The sequence below is a fragment of the Podarcis cretensis genome (genome assembly GCF_951804945.1).
Source record: "Podarcis cretensis genome assembly, chromosome: 4".
NCBI lineage: Eukaryota > Metazoa > Chordata > Lepidosauria > Squamata > Lacertidae > Podarcis > Podarcis cretensis.
The window spans coordinates 85,746,456-85,767,370 of record NC_137173.1 but is presented as its reverse complement, the minus strand read 5'-3'; the positions used below and the strand labels follow the sequence as shown (position 1 = coordinate 85,767,370).

The following is a 20,915-nucleotide window of genomic DNA, read 5'->3' as shown; positions in this document are numbered from 1 at the left end:
CCAGAAATAGTACCTCGGGTTAAGAACTTTGCTTCAGGATGAGAACAGAAATCGGGCTCCGGCGACGCGGCAACAGCAGGAGGCCCCATTAGCTAAAGTGGTGCTTCAGGTTAAGAACAGTTTCAGGTTAAGAACGGACCTCCGGAACGAATTAAGTACTTAACCCGAGGTACCACTGTATTGGAACTTTGCATACATATATGCAGGGTTTTTTCTCAGCTGAAACTGACCGGAACTGAGTTGCATTCCGGCACCTCTTTGGTGCTTTTCGGCACCTCTGTAGTGTTGTGTTCAGGGCTGCGCAGCAGAGGTGGTGGGCGGCAGGGAAAGTTTATAATTTTTTCCGCAACGGTGGGCTGGGGTGAGCGGGCAAAGAAGAGAAGTCCTTCCTCTTAAAAAAGAAAAAGAAAAAACTCAACAAGTTCCGGCAGCTCAACCTCATATATATAGATACCAACTGTTTTGCTTCCAAATTTGTACCATTGCTAGTACATTTGGAATATTTGAAGTGAGATAGCTGTATAATACCTATATATGATGAAAATGTATTTTCTGAGCTGTCAGGAAATTTAGTTAGGCTTCATTTTTATGTAGGGCAGAGGTGTAGTATCAGATCGCATAAAAATGTTTGTTTGTTTGTTTGTTTGTTTGCTATTGGAAATACCCATGACCCTAAAATTTATCTAGCATTTTTCATCAAACCTAGGTGCAAATAAGCTGACATACATTAGTCCAGGTGATAATGAATACAGGTAGTTTTCCTGGCTTTAAATTATTCATGGTAAGTACAAATAAAAGTTATTATAAAACAAGGCATTGGTACCATCCAAACATCATGGGAAGCCATAGTCTGAAATGAACTATGGTTTACGGTGAACAAACAATGCGCAGGTGCATTTTGCTCAGGTTGCACCCACCCTGCTCCATCCTTTGCCAAGCCTAGAGAAAACAAACCACTGTACTGACTTAGCAAACCAGCCCTCGTGGTTTGTTTCTCTCCCAGCAAATTGTGATTTTTTAAAAAAAATCGCTACACTTACCGGTGAAGGACAAATGCAGCTCTCAGTCTTCTCAGTTGTCTTTCTCCTCTCCCTCACTGGATGCTGCTGCAGATGATATGAGGACTAGGGGGGTTGACCAGTAGCCAGAAGTGCTTGGCTGTGGTTCAGATCCAGAGATGGGTTGTCTGGGCACATCTACTGCTGCTGGTTTCTTTGTGAGGAATGTGGTGATTGGCAGCAGCTGCTGCTGCTGCTGTTGTCTCTTGAGCTCATCAAACATTTCCTTGTACCATCTCAGAGTGCCTGTGATGCCACAGATCGTCTTAAGGCTGCTCTCCATGGTCAAACTGTGCAAACAGATCATTTGCATGATTTATGACTTGGAAGAGTTGGAACATTTTATGCAGGTTCCAGCTTGCTGGATCATGCTCACCATCCTCATCCTCAGCTTTCTATTCTGAGCTTGATCTGGCAATTTCTTGCAACTCTTCAATACCTGTTGGGCCTCCATTAGCTCTTCCACTTCTTACTGAGTGACGTCAACAAAGCCACCAGCAGCAACGTGCCTGGCCATCTGCACAATGTTCTCCACCACGGTGGCAGTGCTTGGAAATCCCTTGAATTCCTGCACCCATTCTGTCCACACGTTCCACCAGCATGCACTCACTGTTTCAGGCTTGATTGCATCCACTGCCTGCTTGGCGTAGGTGATGCAATGGACGATCCAGATCGGCGTCCATCGCATTGATCATTCAGGAGCAGTTGAGCTTCACGTAAGCAGCCTTGAAGCAGCAAATCACAACTTGATCCAGAGGCTGGATGAGGGAGAGGTTGTATTGGGGGATATGGGGCAGGAGACAACCTCTCCCTTACTGTGTGCAAAGTGGAGTCTCTCAAGATGCCCAGCATTGCTTTAATCTGCAGGTGCTTCTCCTGAAGGGAATGCCTCTGGAGTGATGTAGTGGAACCAGTCCAGAAATGACGACGAAGTCACCCAGGCCTTTTTGTTGGATTGCCAAAACCCAGGAAGCAGGTTCTTGTTCTTGCCTTTTAGGGCACAGGGTGGTTTGTATAGCAAGCCTGGCTTTAAGTGACCAGACACATTGCCACAGAGCAGCACAGTCACTCGATCCTTTGCAGTGATGAAGCCAAGGGCTTGCTTTTCAGCTTTGGCAATATAAGTCTACTCTGGCATTTTCTTACAGAAAAGCCCTGTCTGCGTCGGAAGACTTGCTCTAGAAGGTATGCCTTGTCATGCAGCAGCCATGTTAGTGGTGCATTGCACATCTTTGCAGCCTCTCTGTCTGTGGGTGCAACTTCCCCTGTCGTTTGGATGTTCTTCAGGTTGAAATGGGTCTTAAAGATGTTAAGCCAACCTGGGCTGGCTTTCAATTCCTTGGCAGGCTGGTCCCCATCTGTGGGTGGAAGGTTTGAAGTGGTCATAGAGGCTTTTGGTGCAAGATGCTGCCATCCACAAAAGTATGTTTCTGGTTCATGTCGTGAGAGCCAGTGTGGTGTAGTGGTTAAGAGCGGTAGACTCGTAATCTGGGGAACCGGATTTGCGTCTCCGCTCCTCCACATGCAGCTGCTGGGTGACCTTGGGCCAGTCACACTTCTTCGAAGTCTCTCAGCCCCACTCACCTCACAGAGTGTTTGTTGTGGGGGAGGAAGGGAAAGGAGAATGTTAGCCGCTTCAGGAATCCTTAGGGTAGTGATAAAGCGGGATATCAAATCCAAACTCTTCTTCCTTTTCCATCCAGTGCCTTCTCCGTGTTCACCAAAGCGTTGTCCTGCACCTGGCTGGTCACCTTTGCACTTGTTGCCACAGCCCCACAGATCTCCTCATGCAGCCGAACCTGCATGCCACAACACGCACATATTTGCCATCCGTCAAGTAGTCCAGCACAGCCAACTTCTCTTGTTCTTTGGTTTCTCAGCAGCTGATGACAATCATTATGTCTTGCATTTTGAGGCCATTCTGCAGTCTGAAGCTCTGCCAACCACCTCCTCTGCACTGCAAACCCCTCCATTGTCTTTCCAAACCCCTCCACAAGTCTTTCTTGCCTCCTCCGATCGCTGTCTCTGGCAACCTGTCCTATACCCAAAGACTCTCACAAGGGCTGCTGGCCTTTCCCCCCCTGTTCTCCCACCCCTTCATGCCATTTTATTATTATTCCTCTGTGTATGCTTTTTTTCTGGTAGTCTAGAAAAACATGAACTAACTGAGAAGTTGTAGTGTCCTTAAATCAGCAAGGGGGGAAATATGTGAGGGTTTGCTTCACAGAGCTTGGCAATCCGTTTATGGAAACTGGTCAAGACCTTGATGTTATTGGCATCTGGGTCATTGCAGACAAAGAAATTCTTGAGAGGACAGCTTCTGCAGAGAGAACTGGTAACATAAAATAACATTAAAAAAAATCTGTACAGCCCCTTTGTTGAGGAACAACTTGCTAACAGGAGCTTATACCCAGGAAAATGTCTTCTTTCAGTGCACCAGACGAGAAGAAGTAATAAGAAAACTACCTGAAGACTCTTTTTCAAGGCTTTTCCTGGTGAATCTGTGGTATGATATTAATATTGAGCAGTACTTCAAACATGAGAATCATCTATTTCCTCCTGTGCTCTCCAGCAACTATGATATATGTGCAGGCAACAAGTCAGAATTGGTACACCTTTTAGAAGTGACATGACCAGAATCTGCATAATTATTCAGGTTTCTGCAATGCCATAGAGCAACACAGCAAACATTGTGAAGCCACATAAACTCTTGCTTCCAGCCATCATCTGCAATGATACTGTGAAAAAGTCTGCAGTGGGTTGCTTTACGCCATCTACTAATGGACCCTAAGAGACAGGTCCTTCCAGATTGGGTTATTCCAAAGAATTGATAGCATGTTGTGAGAAATTTCACAAACAGAGTTGCTTGGGACCTTTTCTGTTGGTTGCCTTGCACATTTTCAGGTAGCAACTGTTGTGGATTGCATCCAAGGTAATAAGAATCCTTGGTGGATTACTGAAAGAGTTTAATCCTTGTCCTGGCTCTCATCTTTCTGTTCTTTATACCTCATTGTTAATGGACACACCTGCTTCCCCCATCCTCAACTTGTGCCTCTGGGTCAAGGTGGGGGGGGAGGAAGGAATTGGTGTGGTCAGGTTGCTTCATGTTAAATAAAATAACATGTAACAATGCAGTGTTGTGTGTTTACTATCAGATTCCTGTGAATAAGACATTGGTAACCTTGAGTCATGAGTGTTAATAGCCTGGGATATTCCAGTGGCCACATCCATTGGATGTATTTCTATAAGAATTGTTAGATGACCTTCCTTAAGTCTTGCAAATGGTTAGGAAATACTTGAAACTAGGCATTCCTCTAGTGAACTCCTTCCAAGGAAAACCAAACCTAGTGTTTTGCCCCTCTGCTACTTGGAGAAGCCATCTGAGTACAGTGGTGTCCCGCAAGACGAATGCCTCGCAAGACGGAAAACTCGCTAGACGAAAGGGTTTTCCGTTTTGGAGGTGCTTCGCAAAACGAATTTCCTATGGGCTTGCTTCGCAAGACGAAAATGTCTTGCGAGTTCCTGTGGTTTCCCCCCCCCTTTTCCCCCTTTTTCTAAGCCGCTAAGCCGCTTATCCGATAAGCCGCTAAAAGCCGCTAAACCGCTAATAGCGCTAAGCCGCTAAGCCGTCAATGGGCTTGCTTCGCAAGACGAAAAAACCGCTAGATGAAGAGAATCGCGGAACGGATTCTTTTCGTCTTGCGAGGCACCACTGTACAGCAGTATAATTCCAATACATCTTACCTATCTACCTATCCCAGTTGCTCCCAACATTGCGTCACAGGCTGGCATCATGAAGAACCCAGGATAAAGGCTACATATGCAGGAGGAAGTGTGGCAAGGATGTGAAGGAAATAAGTAGCTATCTTATCTTTAAAAGACATCTGAAGGCAGCCCCCTTTTAGGGAAGTTTTTAATATTTAATGCTGTATTGTTTTTAACACTCAATTGGAAGCCGCCCAGAGTGGCTGGGGAAACTCAGCCAGATGGGCGGGGTAAAAATAAATAAATTATTATTAAGGTAAAGGTAAAGGTACCCCTGCCCGTACGGGCCAGTCTTGACAGACTGCTCATCTCACTCTAGAGGCCGGGAGCCAGCGCTATCCGCAGACACGTCCGGGTCATGTGGCCAGCATGACAAGCTGCATCTGGCGAGCCAGCACAGCGCACGGAACGCCATTTACCTTCCCGCTGGTAATGGTCCCTATTTATCTACTTGCACCCGGGGGTGCTTTCAAACTGCTAGGTTGGCAGGCGCTGGGACCGAACAACAGGAGCGCACCCCGCCGCGGGGATTCGAACCGCCAACCATGCGATCGGGCAAGTCCTAGGCGCTGAGGTTTTACCCACAGCGCCACCCACGTCCCAATAATAATAATAATAATAATAATAATAATAATAATAATAATTATTATTATTATTATTATTATTATTATTATTATTATTATATCAGAGGCTTGGAGCTGCCTAAGCCCACTAACACAATGATGTCCCTGTGTTCACCTTTTGCCTTTCCTCCATGAAAGTAAAGCCTTGCTATTCATTCCTACAAGCTTAAATACTGTGGGCTGACCCAAAGTGCTGACCATCGTATTTAGGTGGGCTCATTGCTCAGTGCAGATGCTTTGCTTGTAGAAGGTCCCTTTCATCTCCAGTTGAAAGGGTCAGATAGCACATGAGATAAAAGACCCCCGTCTAAGACCATAGTGGACAATGCTGAGCTGGGGTAACAAATAGTCTGATCTGGCGCAAGGAAGCTCTCTATGGTCCTCTGCTTCAAGCACAGCCAAGACTTTTGACAAGCCTTTTGTCCTTTCCCCTCTTTGAACTGCAGTCCTCTAACCCGTCCCAGGAACTGCTTTTGCAGTGTGGGCTGCAGTCTGATAGCCCTGAGCTCGAAAGCACCCTTGGGTGATCTGAACTAGTGGCTTCATTCTTTGAATCCTAATTCCTCAGTAGTCAGTAGTCAGTCCTGTCGAAATCATCGGATTTACGTTCCAACCCACAGTGTTAAACACTGCAAAAGAAGTTTGGCAGCCAGCATTGTGGGTGTGTAGCCAGAAACAAAAATCACATTGTGTTCTTCTTCAGCCAGTTTCTTATCCTGGGGTCTTTTGTGTCCTCGGTTGTTACTGGGCCCCATCCTTTGCACTTTAAATTAATGATAGTGAGTGCCTAAAATGCCTTTACTCCCTAGAGAGGCTGGATTACTTTTTAACACTTTTCATGGGCAAATTAGGCATGTCTTCAGTGCAATGGCTTGTCTCCATCTCCTTCACTCTCTGTCACTGAGAACGATCTAGAAGAAGAGGATGTTGGCTTTGTAGATCTGTTTTTAAGGAAGAAAAAAGGAAAGGGGACTATCACAGATTCAGTGTTGGAAGGTGCTGATGATGGAATTCTGCCTATAGGTTTGTGGATTTTTAAAAAAAGAGTAGAGAAGATCCAAGAAACTGGGACCTGCTGGGAACAGAACAACTTTTGGTTCTTAACATTTAGAGCTAGTTTCAATTGGTTTTTATTGTGATCCACTGTTACCCAAATGGATGTTGATAGTAGCAATCATAGCCACGCAAGTTGATGGCACCTGTGAAAGACAGATAAGAGACTCCCACTGTGTGCATAATAGGGGCATATGTACTTTGTAAGTTGACACACAAAAATAGCTGTGGTGAGCAAGTTGGCCTTTAGAGCTGTTTAGTTTTAATTTAAAAAAAAAACACCTTACACACACAAGTAAGTGTTTGTTTATTCTTTTTATTGCAAATGACCCTTGGGACTGAAGGGGGGTGGTTTTTAAAATTTGCTAATTGCTAATTTACTTCTTTTCATCAAGCCGTGTCTACTTTTATTATTGTAGATTATATTGATCCTTGGCCACCATCTGCGTTTCTGCTTACTTTGTGTCTTGGTTTTGGTTGTAATTCCCTGGAACAATTATAGTTTAAAAGGGTTGAAAACAGTTATAAGTCTGATGGATTCAGTTCTAGCTTTGCTACTGATTGACTATCTAAGGAACTAAATCATCAGCTTGGAGGGCCTTAGGGAGCAATCCTGTACCAAGAGCTTCTGGGTTTATGGGGAATTGAGGCTCGACAGCTACAGTCATTCTTGGACCAGGAGAGCCTGGCCAAAGTAATTCATGCGCTGATTACATCAAGGGTGGATTACTGCAATTTGGATTACTGCTTCTCTTGCGCTTCATCCAGAAGCTGCAGTTAGTGCAGAATGCTGCAGCGCGATTGCTGACAAGAATGAGGTCTTATAAGCATATAACACCTGTGCTTAGAAGTTGGCACTAGTTGCCAATCTGCCACTGGGCCAAGTTTATTTTATGGAATAAAATTAACGAGCAAGGCTAAGATTCAGCAGCTCTCTGGCTGGTCTAGATTCCTGGTCCAGCCCAGGCCACACTGACTTAATTCCCTCATCCTCAGCTCATCTAGAGATAACACTGACATATCTCCCCCATCCAGGTGCAGCCAGTACCCACTTGAGAGAGCAGAATCTGATGGATCTTAAGATGCTGTAAACCCCCCAAAAGGGTTGTGGTGGGACCAGAGGGACTTAGGCTGAATCCTAAGCCTATTCAGCGCAGTCTTGTGACTTGGCAACCAGGAGCAAGTTAAGCCAGAGAAAAAAAAGGCTGGTGTAACTTAAAACCCTATTTTAAAGTCTTGTTTTTCTTCTGCCAGGCTCAGACCAATTCAGCCAGCAATACTGAATGGACTTTGGATCTGGTGTTACTTTATGCTGGTGGGACGCGGGTGGCGCTGTGGGTTAAACCACAGAGCCTCTTGGGCTTGCCAATCGGAAGGTCGGCGGTTCAAATCCCTGTGACCGGGTGAGCTCCCGTTGCTTGGTCCCTGCTCCTGCCCACCTAGCAATTCGAAAGCGCCTCAAAGTGCAAGTAAATAAATAGGCACCGCTCTGGCGGGAAGGTAAACGGCGTTTCCGTGTGCTGCTCTGGTTCGCCAGAAGCGGCTTAGTCATGCTGGCCACATGACTTGGAAGCTGTACGCCAATAAAGCGAGATGAGCGCCGCAACCCCAGAGTCAGCCACGACTGGACCTAGTGGTCAGGGTTCCCTTTACCTTTACCTTTATGCCAGCTTCTTGTGTATGGGGTTGCTCCCTTTGTTTAATCAGCTATCAATGTGCAACCTGCAAGTCATTACTCTCTCACCCTCAGCTTTGAGCTGCTAAATGGGAATATAATAAGCCCACAATTTACGTGCATTTTATTTGTGCACATTCAGCTTTACATATTTGGCCAAAAAAAGAAGTTTTAATTAAAAGGGGCTGGGAAGGGGGTGGGCATCGGGGGAGAGACTTTGGCAGTCCCACCCATCATTGCACCCAATGTTTTTTTGACCATACACGATTTTGGCATTAGGTACAATCCCCAGAACGTAACCCCCTCGTAAGTTACTGTAATACTACTAACCTACCTTACAGGGTTGTTGTCAGAATTACTGAGATGAGCATTATGCTGTTTGAGCCAGGATTGTGTTTTCAGGACTTTGCTGTGCACTTTTGAGACTAGGTTCTTTTTTCAAACAAATAACTGGAACTATTCATTCTTAATTCTGCACTGTTTTTTCACCTTGGTATTACGTGTGGTGCAGTTATTTCAGAGCAGGTACCACCTCAGTATTCTTATAAAATGATCCAGAATATCCATCTTCATAATATGCTATTGGGGCTCAGTTCTGGAGCCTAATATGGTAGTTATCTTGCTTATTGTGCCTGTAATTATTATTAAAAGGTTTCTGTAAAGAGTGAATTGCGAAGTATGTAGTAAACTCATGGGATATCGTATCATTCTTTTCCAGTTAATACGACTTGAGTATGATTTTCCATTTCTATAATTAAAAGCCCTGAAAAATTAATTACAATGAGAGACTGACTCTTGGGATAGATAGAAAGAAAGGGGAAGGATCCTTTTGATTGAGAATTGCTAATTGAGAATTTAGCAGCCTTGGGGATTTGATAAGCCATTGTTACATTGTACTTGAGAGTCGTGCGATAGATAAAATAATATTTTATTAAATATGTGAGGATATTGCTTCATACTTGTTTCAGTTCCTGGATATGGGGGGTGGTAAATGAATTTAAGTCATTTCAATACATTTCCCCCCTCAAAAATATGTTTCCATTTATTCACTTGTGAAGTATGGTAATGCATTGCTATTATGGTTATCAGAACATGCTTTGCTTGGATCACACCAGGGCCAGTTTAGCTCAATATTCCAATAGCTTCTAGCCAGTTTTCCCATAGTTTTCCAATAGCATCCAGCCAGATGCCCTTGGAAATCCACAATCAGGCTACAGAGATGATAGGCATCTCAAACTTATTCCAACCATCTGGTTATCAGAGGCATGTTAAATTGGAATAAAGAGGTTGCACTTAGCCAACCGGGCTTGTAGTCATTGATAGATCTAACCTACATGGATTTAACCAATGCAAATTACTTCAAAATGCAGGTGGTAAATGAAAATACAGAATGACTTTTGTTTATGACTGTCGGTGACTTGTATTATTGTGTACTCTACATATGCAGTGGAAGCCATAGTCTAACATCATCAGCATGTTCACAAACCTTTCTGTCAGTTAACTTGTTTTTTATGTCAAATTTATAACATTTTGGTGGATAGCTTCATGTCACAAAATTGGCCATGTCCATTCATATTGGATATAACTTATGTGGCAAGAATTAAACTGATGCAAGCAAGGACTGCATGGCATTTGAATAGACTGGGCTACGTAGAATAGAAACAGAATTGCAGCTTTTGGGAGAATCGAAACAACAGGACCATATATTATGGATCCTCAGTTATATCAGATTCATGTCCATTATTAGGTATTTTATTTGAAAATAGCATGGTCATACAAATGCATGTTTTCTTCATTTCTTCTAGTTTAATCAGATAGAAGCTAATGAAATGGTGAAATTGTTAAAAATGGGTGAGAGAGATTGTGGCACATCAGCTAACAATGTCTATGTATATCTAGTCAAGTAAGTCCTGTTGAATTAAATAGGACTTTCTCCTAAGTAAGTGGGTATAGGATTGGTGCTTAAATGGTATTTTTGTTGGGTTATATCAGGGGTTGCCAATCTGACATTTGTGGGCACCGTGGAGCCCGTGAAGGATTTAATTGATGCCCCAGGGAAGTTCCCCAGTTTTGAGTTAATTTGTTTTTTAAAGAAAAAGCAGTTCTCTTAAAATAAATTTGTGGGGCAAAATGTGCATGTACCTTCTAAGAGATTTCTGTGAAATTAGAGTGGGTGTGATATGCCATTTTCCATGGTACCAAGAAACGCTCTCCCTTGTTGTTAGGCAGCAACACCATCAGTGTGTGTGTGCAAACACTATTGTTTGATGTCCACAGTCAGGGCATTGCTTACTTCCTGTAATAAGCATAAGGTTGTCAGGATAGTTCTCTCTCTGATTTTGAGTTATGCCATCCTTCCCCATGGCAGCCATTTTGTGACTGGCACCCCCAACACTCTCCCAAAAATTGGAATGTGTTTCTGGTCCAGAAAGGTTGGTGACTCCTGAGTTATAAGAATCATATCAATCTATATCAAAGGATTTGTACCTGGAAGTAATTGATCTCAGCTTACTTTTCTAGAGGGCTAAAGAGAACTACCTTACTTAAATTCCATTGAAACCCAGGACTCTTACTCCCAAGTCTTACAGTTTTCCTTTTTTAAATTTCTCAACAAATTACTTGCCTCGGTCTCCTGTGTGAGAGTGCTTAGCTTCCATTGAAAACAATTCAATAAAAGCAACTTTGATGAAATTGCACTGCTTCCAGATTGTGTCCTCCTCTGCTTTAAATGAAAAGATGTTTGGAAGAGCCCTTGATATTTGCAAACCGCAATGTCAGTATCATGGAGATTATTTACTTGATGAGTTAAAGGAAAGGTCATAGGGGTTAGACCTAGTGGGAGGGGAGTGGTCTTGGTTAACTATTTAACCTATGGTAGTACTTCATCATTTTATGGTTGAGATCAATTATTCTAGGCCTTTGTCAGTTCTCTATCGGTTTGTAGTTTGTCCTATCATTCCTTGAAAGGATTCCACCACCCTTTTTTCTACATACATCATTTTTAAATTGATGATATTGTGACATCAAGCGGGAGAAAATAATTGAAGACTACAGTTATAAGCAGACTTAGGTTCCATTTGAAATCAGGAAACTTAGCATCCAAGTAAATGTATGGAGGATGTTGTTAAAGTGTCACAAAAAATAAACAAAGACTTTAGATTAAAACATTTGATTGGTGTTATTGTTTCAGCTCGGGTTCTCTGCTGCCTTGTTGTGCATCCTTTAAAACAACAGCAAGGTAACCAGTGATGTTTCATGCACCGTTTATATTCTTATATCTCCGGTAAGAATAAACCTACTTATTTTAGCAGTTTATTTCCAGAGGGTCACTTGGAAGCCTCCCTTTTTCTCTCTTGCTACCGGTTTGGTTTTCCAGCAGGCAACAGCTCTGTGGTGTCACCGATCCCAATCTGTTCCTTTGAGATCCAGGGTTTGTCATTGCTGGGGTTAATTTTTAAAAATAGCATTACTAACCCCTTTCCCCCGTGTTTTTCTGTTGCTTGCACTGGACTGTGTACTTTCTCGGGCTTTTGTAATAGCTATTTTAATCATTGTAGGCAGTTTCAACTGGAGACACTGTCCTTAGTGCTGATTTCACTTACAGTCGACTTGAACCTGTTTGTGCCCATCTGTTTTAGCAGAGTCAATCTCTTATTTGCAGCAGAATATGAGGCTCATTATGGAGGCCATATTATGGACTGAATCGTGTTTCTAAGGTTGTGTTTTTAAAAGCTCAAGTTCCCCAAACCCTCAGAACCCAGCTTCTAATCTTCCACTGAAACAATCTGATGGAAAAGGAGGCTGTGACATTGTTTTGAAAAAACAAACTTCCAAGCAGTTGTTTGTTATAAGGGGGAAAAAGCAGGAAAACTATATATATAAGGTGTGTGTTTGATATGTTGGTTGGCATGGTTTTGGTTTCTGTATCAACTTAATTAGAGAATGTTGCTAAATCCACACCATTTGGAGTTGCTAGATCAACTGCTGTGAAACATCTGGATATCAAACATGTTGCTTCCTTAATTGGCCACCAATTCCTTGAAATTAACTTTAGACTCGTGACGCTAAACTTTCTAGTAAATCTCTTTAAGATCAGCGCTTTACAGGCAGCTATCAAATGCTATGCCAGGCTCCTCTGCAATAGTGAAGGAAATGTGTATTTTGAACACTGGATAACCTGAACAAAAGCATTAAAGATGATTCAATTTTTTATATATTACATCGTTTTTAACAATTACAATTGGAACTGGGGCCTTCTGTAATAAGTCTGTTTGTTTCTCTTCCTCTTGATATTTTTATTTCCCTTTTCAGATGGGCTTCTGTAGGTTCTTGCCACTTCAAAGGTCAGAAAGTCTCTCCTCTTTCCTCTTGCTTCACAATGCACACTAGGAGAGAGGCGTTTTCCTTTTCTGCATATTCCTCCTCTTGATCTGTGCGATATTGTGGTTGACCAGATTTAAAACACTACAGTATTTAGGATCCCTGCAGTGCCATTTTACGTATTTGGACCTGGAAAGTGCCCCTGGCAATAACTACCTGAATTTCTTTTAATTACATAATATAGCTGCATTTACTTCGGATTCTTTTTGACTGGCGCTGTAAGGCAATTGTAACCATGGATGATGGGATTAAGTGCCTCTTGAAGTGACTTTAGCTTCTTGTGCGAACAAAGGGATAGAAGGGAACACTTAGCCCCTTTTTGAGTAAGCAGCTTTCTCCCCCCTCCACCACCAGCATATAAAAGAAATACAATTAACAAACATTATCCCCAGAGGTAAATTGAAATGTACATGCAGACAAGAGCTGCTCTTGACTGCAATTAGACATATATGATCTGAGGTATTTTAGCCATTCATTGTTGCTAATTCTGTGAGAAACAAGCCATTGGAACAAAACGATTAAAATGTTAGGCCAATAACTGGGGTTATTAGTCTGCAAAAAATCAGCCTTTTCTGCAGCTCTGAATAGTCTGATTCTCTAGTTGGCTCACTTGCGTGTGTGCCCAAGACTTGTTGGTGTTTGTTACAAACCATTTAAATGTTCTTCTTCTTTTCATACGAGAGAGTTGCGTAAATGGGGGCATTTTATAATTTCATGTCATTGCCAATGCCTGGGAAATCTCTGAAAGTGGCAGGGGCAGTCAGAGGGAACCTGGAACAAGATGCACCATCTTCCCTTTGATATGACTTAACTACAGAATGAAAATGCGTTACTCAAAACCAGCAAGTAGGTGCTTAATTTAAGCACTTCCCACAGGTTGCAGAACCCAGTTCTTCTAAGCAAAAAATCTGAGATACTGAAGTGTAGAATTTTGAAGTTGCCAAAGCAGCAAAGCCCTAGTTATAGAAATGGAGAGTCAGGAGAAGAACAAGTCTGTGTCCTAGGTACTGCGTATAAACCCATCATCCTGCGAAACTTCAGGAGACAAGACTTGGGTGGGGATATAGGTAAAACAAAACTATTCCCCTTAATTTGCCCAATGTTTGCATCTGTGGCCCTGTAGTGCTTTCTGTCTTCAGTGGAGGAGATCACAAGATAGCAAATTGCTGTGATGGTGACTCTGGGTCATGGTTGGCATTCGTTTGTTTGTTTGCAAAAATATTTATATACTGCTGAGTCATAAAAAACCTAGCTGTTTACAACAATATAAAGATAAAACCAAACAATAAAATCATAATCAGTTAAGACCAAGTAAAAATAATTAAAAGCAAGCATCAGTTGACCATTGTTGGGGATGTATTCTTAACTGCCTGCAGAGACATGGCAGAAAGGTTTTCAGCAGATGCCTGCTGAATTTCTATTGGCAGGGTGTTCCACAGGACTGGGCTGATGACAATAAAGTCTCATTCCCCATTGTTGTCAAACAAACCTCACCAACTCAGGCAACGTCCAAAGGTGCTCCTGCAGAGGATCTTGGTGATTGAGCTGAATGATAAGAGTTCAGGCGGTCCTTGAGATATCCTGGACCCATGTTGCTCTGGGCTTTGCAAATGGGCAGATGGGCAGCAGTGGCATCACATGTCCTTGGCCAGTGTTAGCTGTCACATTTACAGGTCAATCCTATGCATGTCTACTGGAAGTCAGCTCCATCATAATTCAGTGATGCCCACTAGCAGGTAGATGTGTGTGCAGTCTCAATTAGTCATCAGCTTGAACTCAAAGAACAATGCCTTATACCGAGTCAGAGCATTGGTCCTGCCAGCTCAGTGTTGCCTACACTGAGCTAGCAGCAGTTCTTCAGCACTGGCTTTGACTGGAGGTGTCAAGAGTTGAACCAGGGACCTTGTGTATGCAAGGCAGGCCCTCTGCCACTGAGCTATGGGCCTTCTGTGACACAGTGACATGAACCTCATGAGAGCTACTCCATTTTTTCTTACACTAGCCATCAAAGTTGGTGGTCATCACTGCATTCTCTGTAGGCGACTTCCATAACTTAACTATGTGCTGTTTGAAGAAGTGCTGTATGAGACATATGCTTAGCATGATCCGATTCTGAATCCAGGACTTTGTTTTGATTACCAGTACTGAACTGAGCGTCCTTCCACACACACAAATTATTCCTTGTCATCCCCGCCTCCATCCCCGATTTCTTGATTTCAACAAGGTGATATAAAGTGCGTGTATTTTTTTGTTACCATGGTTAATCAACTGGGAGTCAGAAATGTTTGCTGATCTACATCACATCACCTGGGATTTACCTTTTTGATACCCCTACCTACCCTTGGAGTTAAGGGACACGGGTGGCGCTGTGGGTTAAACCACAGAGCCTAGGACTTGCCGATCAGAAGGTCGGCGGTTCGAATCTCCGCGACGGGGTGAGCTCCCGTTGCTCGGTCCCTGCTCCTGCCAACCTAGCGGTTCGAAAGCATGTCAAAGTGCAAGTAGATAAATAGATATCGCTCCGGCGGGAAGGTAAACGGCGTTTCCGTGCACTGCTCTGGTTTGCCAGAAGCAGCTTAGTCATGCTGGCCACATGACCCGGAAGCTGTATGCCGGCTCCCTCGGCCAATAAAGCAAGATGAGCGCCGCAACCCCAGAGTCGGTCGCGACTGGACCTAATGGACAGGGGTCCCTTTACCTTTACTTACCCTTGGAGTTAAGGCGGCATGCAGATGTTAACAAAGTAAGCCGTTCTTGTCAGTAATTAAAGTGGCAGTGGAACTTCTTGAAAGCGTTTAAGAAGTACAGCTTGAGATTAATAGAGAGCTCATCTTTTTTTTACAGAAGGAGTCCTTTTCTGCCTTTTAATGCTCCTAAGCTTGGTTATTGCCTGACATCGTCTCGTAGCTACATACCCCGAAGGGCTGTTCTCTACGTGCCAGCTGACGATGAGAGGAAGATACGGAAAATTTCATCTGTCGATGTGGATTGTGCTGTGCTGGATTGTGAAGATGGTGTTGCTATAAATAGGAAGGTAAGCAATACATTCTCCATCATGTTACATGGGATTATTATATCACGCGATATAGCAGTGCATAGAAATCAAGCCATTTCACACAAATTTATATCATGGTGCTGTCAGCTCTGTTTCCAATTGCAAGCAGTACTTGGAAGGCTGTTGTACAGGAGCATATCAGTGCAGATCTCGCAGATCAGTTGCACATTGGCATGTGCTCATATCGCTGCTGATCTTCAGAAATGCTTAAATGCAGGCAAAGGCTCATTATGACCCCCTCTCTTGTGTTTTTTTGTGATCATGGCCCTGGTTCAGACTATCAGAGAATGCCCACATGAGGAGTGACAGCAAAGTCAAGCCTGGGGTTTGTCTAAGACACATGCACCAACTGGGATAGCAGCAAATTGTTGTCGTCGTTTTTAAATAGCCATCATACTGCTAAGACGCTAATTTTGAATTGGTGGTTTCTTTTGCTGCAGGAATATAAACCCAGATATGTGCAGCAGTGGGTTTTTAGTATGCTTATTTCTCTCCCAACTCTCTTTTCCCGAGTGAAAATAGCCTTTTCTCCTGTTGCAGAGTGTGTCCATTTCCGTATGTCATCCTTTCTTTCTTCTTCCAGAGTGGATTGAATAGAGGCTTCATTGTTCGTTCCTTTAGGGATCAAACTGTTGCTCTTATTAGAATGCTTTCTAGGGCAGCATCGTCTTCTATTGTTAACACTTCAATCCTTTAAAGCAGCAGAAAGGATTCTTTACAGCTCCTAGATAAGGTCAACACGGCAATATTTCTGCCCGAATCCTTACTTTGGTGCTAAATGAATTGCTGGTTGCTTCTCATTGGGCCTAGGGAGTAAAAACTCAGCACTGTGGCATTATGGTCCTGAGACAGATGAGCCCAGCAAGCTCCAAGTACAGAGTTATCACATTTAATAAAGCAAATTACCTTTTAAATAGTTATTATCTCTGGGAGTGTATCTCCCCATAGGAACTGACCCAGACCCTGCAATCACCATCTGAGGCCCTTCTTTGTGTGCCTCCAGAGGGTGACAACATCAGAACAGGCCTTTTCTGAGGTGACTTGCCATTTGTGGAACGCTCTCCCCAGGGAGGCTCGCCTGGTGTTTTCATCACATATCTTTAGGCGCCAGGCGAAAACATTTCTCTATGGCCAGGCCTTTGGTTGATAAACATTCTATGACCTTTAAAATTTGTTTGTGGGAGGGAGCTTATTGGTTTGTTTCTGTTTTATGATATATTTTGTGTCCTCTTTGTGAATTTTAATGTTTAACCCACACTGCGATCTTCATATGAAGGGCTGTATACAAATTTAATTAATAATAATAATACGTGCAGTCAGGTGTGTGGGCTACAGTGGTACCTTGGGTTACAGATGCTTCAGGTTACTGACTCCGCTAACCCAGAAATAGTACCTCAGGTTAAGAACTTTGCTTCAGGATGAGAACAGAAATCGTGCGGCGGCAGCGGGAGCCCCCAGTAGCTAAAGTGGTACCTCAGGTTAAGAACAGTTTCAGGTTAACAACGGACCTCCAGAACGAATTAAGTTCTTAACCCAAGTTACCACTGTATAGGGAAGGACAGGTGGCTGCCCACAAAGCAAGGACAAGTTTTTTAGAACCACACCTGTCAACCTATTAGGAAACCCAACCAACCAGCAGAATTTTGCCGACACTTGGGGCTTGCTTGCTACTTCCAGATAATGGGTGGCATTCAGCTAAGTGTGCTTTGCTGTCTTTCTCTTGCAAATTATTATTATTATTTTATTACAAGACAATAAATAACAATGACTGCAAAAGCCAAAGTAATATCCCTCCTCCCCCTTGGCTCCCAAATAAAAAATGCAAGAACCTTTTTTTCAAAGGCAAATAAATGAGTACCAAATCTCAATAAAATCATTATGTGCTTGTTGTCCATTTAAACTCCCATCAACCCTAGCTGGCAGGACCGGTGGTCAAGGATGATGGGAATTGTAGTCCCAAAACAGTCCCGAACAAGACCCAAGTTTGGGAAACCCTGATTTAAAGCCTTTACTTGTTTGTAGATTTTATTCATGGTAGTCCCATTGGAATGAATACACATGAGGAAGTTAGGACCATTCATTTCAAAAGGCCTACTCTGAGTAAAATCTAGCTGACTATTACCCTCTGTTCCAGAAATGAAAAACTGGCTCTGTTCTTCCAGTGCATGTTACTGACAATCAGGTAAACCACTAGCGCTGGGGAAGCCAATATGGTGCCTTCTAGATGTTGCTGAATAACCACTTCCATCAGCCCCAACCAGCAGGGCCAATAGTCCTGGATGATGGGAATTGTTGTCCAGCAACTTCTGCAAGGGACCATCTTGACTACCCCTGCCCTACTAGAGCCACTCGGGGGCTGTAAGTAGAGCCACACCAAGGATGGAGAACCTGATGCCCTCCAGAGACTGCAGCTCCTATTATCCCAGACCATTGGCCTTGTTGGGGCAAGGCTGGTTGAAGTCAGAATGCAGCAGCATCTGGAGGTCCAAAGGCTCCCCATCGCTGCCTTACACCACCCGCTATCTTAATGTGGAGTCCTCCAATGTCTCATTTCTTATCCCTGGCTCATGAAGGGGAATGCGTATAGCAGGCATGAGATAAAATCATAAACTGGGTCAGTTGTGATATATGTAAGAGAAAATGCAGGCAAGCTCATTCCGAGCTTTATCAGCATCAATAGGAAAAAGCTGCGGTGGGCTTTGTAAATCTCTGGCTACCTCAATTAAAGCCGACCGTTTTCCTGTATTATGTGATGATAATCTGTTTATAACAAAGCCAAATGGTTGGGATTTGTCAATGCATCAGGTATTTCTCTGGGCCCATAGTGAGAATTTCAACGAGCACTTCACAACGAGAGTCACTGATAACTGGAGGGTTGGTTTTTTTTAACAAGATCTTTGTTTTATTTATTATAAATTAGTGCAGCAGCTAATTGTACCTTTCTACGGGGAGAAAGCTAGCTGAGCAGAAGATAGAGAATGATTAAACCTACACAGACACATGGTGCGGTAACATCGCTCCGAACGATATAGAAAATTGGAATGGGAGCAGGACTTTCCCAGGTCTCTTGCTATTATTAAAAGCAGCTTGGGGAAATTTCTTCAATCCGATTTGGGAAATCGAAGTCTCAGCAAAGTGAACTATATCGGCAAACAGTGCAACGCTTTTTTTTGATCCACGAAGAGTTCTGTTGAATATATGTTTTCACATAGGTTGTAAAGTGTTTTCATGACCTTATTAATCCCTGTATGGCCTTAGAAAGCCCGCCATTCCTGACTGGTAATGCTGACAATAAATGTTTGGTGGGTTTTTTGTTCCCATTGTTTTACTCAGCATCTTCCTCTTGAAAGAATTTGGGGAGAAGGTCAGAATATCAGCAATTTTTTTAACAACTTAAATTGGGGGAGGGGGGGCTTGATAATTTTTAAAAAACAAAAAACTTTATTTCTGTTACAGACATTTTTCTTTTTTTAGTTGGCACTTCCCTGGAGGTTCAGAAATATCCGATCTGACTTTCACTGAGACACGATGGACATAATTTCTAGAATGCAGTGGCAGGGAGAAAGGCTTGGTACAAATTTACAGAAAATTTTGTATGGTTATACAAATAAAATGGAAGGCATTCTTATATTATCGTGTTTTAGAGCAATGCTTAGACCTTTCCTTTGAAACATAGACTAGGTAGCTCGTGACTCTACACAATAAATGGGGGCCCACCAATTATGCCTGACAACTTTGCACACATGCTTCTCATACAAATGGTCCTGCGTTCAATTCCTGGCATTTCCAGATAGACCTAGGAAAGATGCCTAGCTGAACATCTGGAGAACTGCTGTCAATCAGTGCAGACAATGGACCAGTGGTTGAAGGGAAGGGAAACACTTTTTAAAATAAAAAGTAATGTAAAGCAGCACAATTAAAAATGTCTAAATTGCATCCTTCTTACTACTACTATTGTTATTAATAAGAAATATGTATTAATAACAGATTTATTTTTTTAATCTCCATGATTTAAAATAACATCCACAGTTAAATATAACCATGTTTTCATCATGCATTCTTTATATACTGTATGCTTACTGCTGTTCCTACTAGGTAAAAGGTAAAGGTACCCCTGCCCTTACGGTCCAGTCTTGACAGACTCTGGGGTTGTGCGCCCATCTCACTTAAGAGGCCAGGGGCCAGCGCTGTCCGGAGACACCTCCGGGTCACGTGGCCAGCGTGACATCGCTGCTCTGGCCAGAGCCAGAGCCAGAGCCGCACACGGAAACGCCGTTTACCTTCCCGCTGGTAAGCGGTCCCTATTTATCTACTTGCACCCGGAGGTGCTTTCGAACTGCTAGGTTGGCAGGCGCTGGGACCGAGCAGCGGGAGCGCACCCCGCCGCAGGGATTCGAACCGCCGACCTTTCGACCGGCAAGCCCTAGGCGCTGAGGCTTTAACCCACAGCGCCACCTGCGTCCCGCTGTTCCTACTAGGGTTAGATTAATCTGTCTATTTCTGGCTTTTGCATTTTTTGCACATATGTTCCAGTGCTTTCTGATTCTGTATTAAGCTACTTGAAAAAAAGAAGAAGTCTCCATTTATATTGAGATATACATTTCCTCTCATAGTTTATATTTAAAATACATGGTTTGATGCGGTAAAACTGCCAAAAATTGCATTGCAGCAGAAGTACAAAATCGGTTGGATACCTAAGTTCCAATCTGCACATTGGTCCAAGAGAATGTTTTATGCAGGGATAGGGGGGGGGGGATGCACTTATCAAGCATCTCTAGATACCATTAAAACAAGCACTATCATTTTTAGCCAACCTTACTCTCTGCATATGAGGCTGGCAAAGCTCATGCATGCCTTCCATCAGTCCTAGTTGTTGTTGTCAGTGTTGCTGTCAATGCTATATCTCGGAAATATATGAAGGCTGCCAGCCATTTCTTTTGTCTCCAAATGCTATTTGGGGAAATTACTCAACTGTCTTCCTGTTTATTGCAAACAGAGTGGCCAGCCTAGCCATGGAATCTGAATAGTACTTTTCACCCTTTGTGAAAGGATAAGCAGAAGCCTACTGTTTTCTGTGTTTGCACCTAAAAAGAGGCTTGACTGCATCAGGATCTATTTTTTGACTTCTTGAAGGCTGGATATACTTTGTGATAATGCAGTCACATAATTAATTACTCAAGATCCCCACTGTAGTACATTACTTTTAATACTAATTTATATTAACACTGTTTTTGTGTTGCCACAAAACACCCTTCAATAAAACAGTTAATTGTAATGATTTCTGCAGCAACGAAACTCTTGCCTTT

The 20,915-nt window shown here is 43.0% G+C and overlaps 1 protein-coding gene across 4 annotated transcripts in view; it reads left to right on the top strand.

Annotated features, from left to right (window-relative positions):
* Positions 1 to 20,915, top strand: part of CLYBL (citramalyl-CoA lyase) — a 194,950-nt gene that overhangs the window by 99,699 nt on the left and 74,336 nt on the right. For 2 of the 4 annotated variants that reach the window (XM_079972949.1, XM_079972951.1), the window contains exon 2: positions 15,399 to 15,588. In XM_079972949.1, the coding sequence (XP_079829075.1) occupies positions 15,399 to 15,588 (190 nt within the window). The remainder of the gene's footprint in view (positions 1 to 15,398; positions 15,589 to 20,915) is intronic. The other 2 variants (XM_079972950.1, XM_079972948.1) reach the window with 1 other exon arrangement.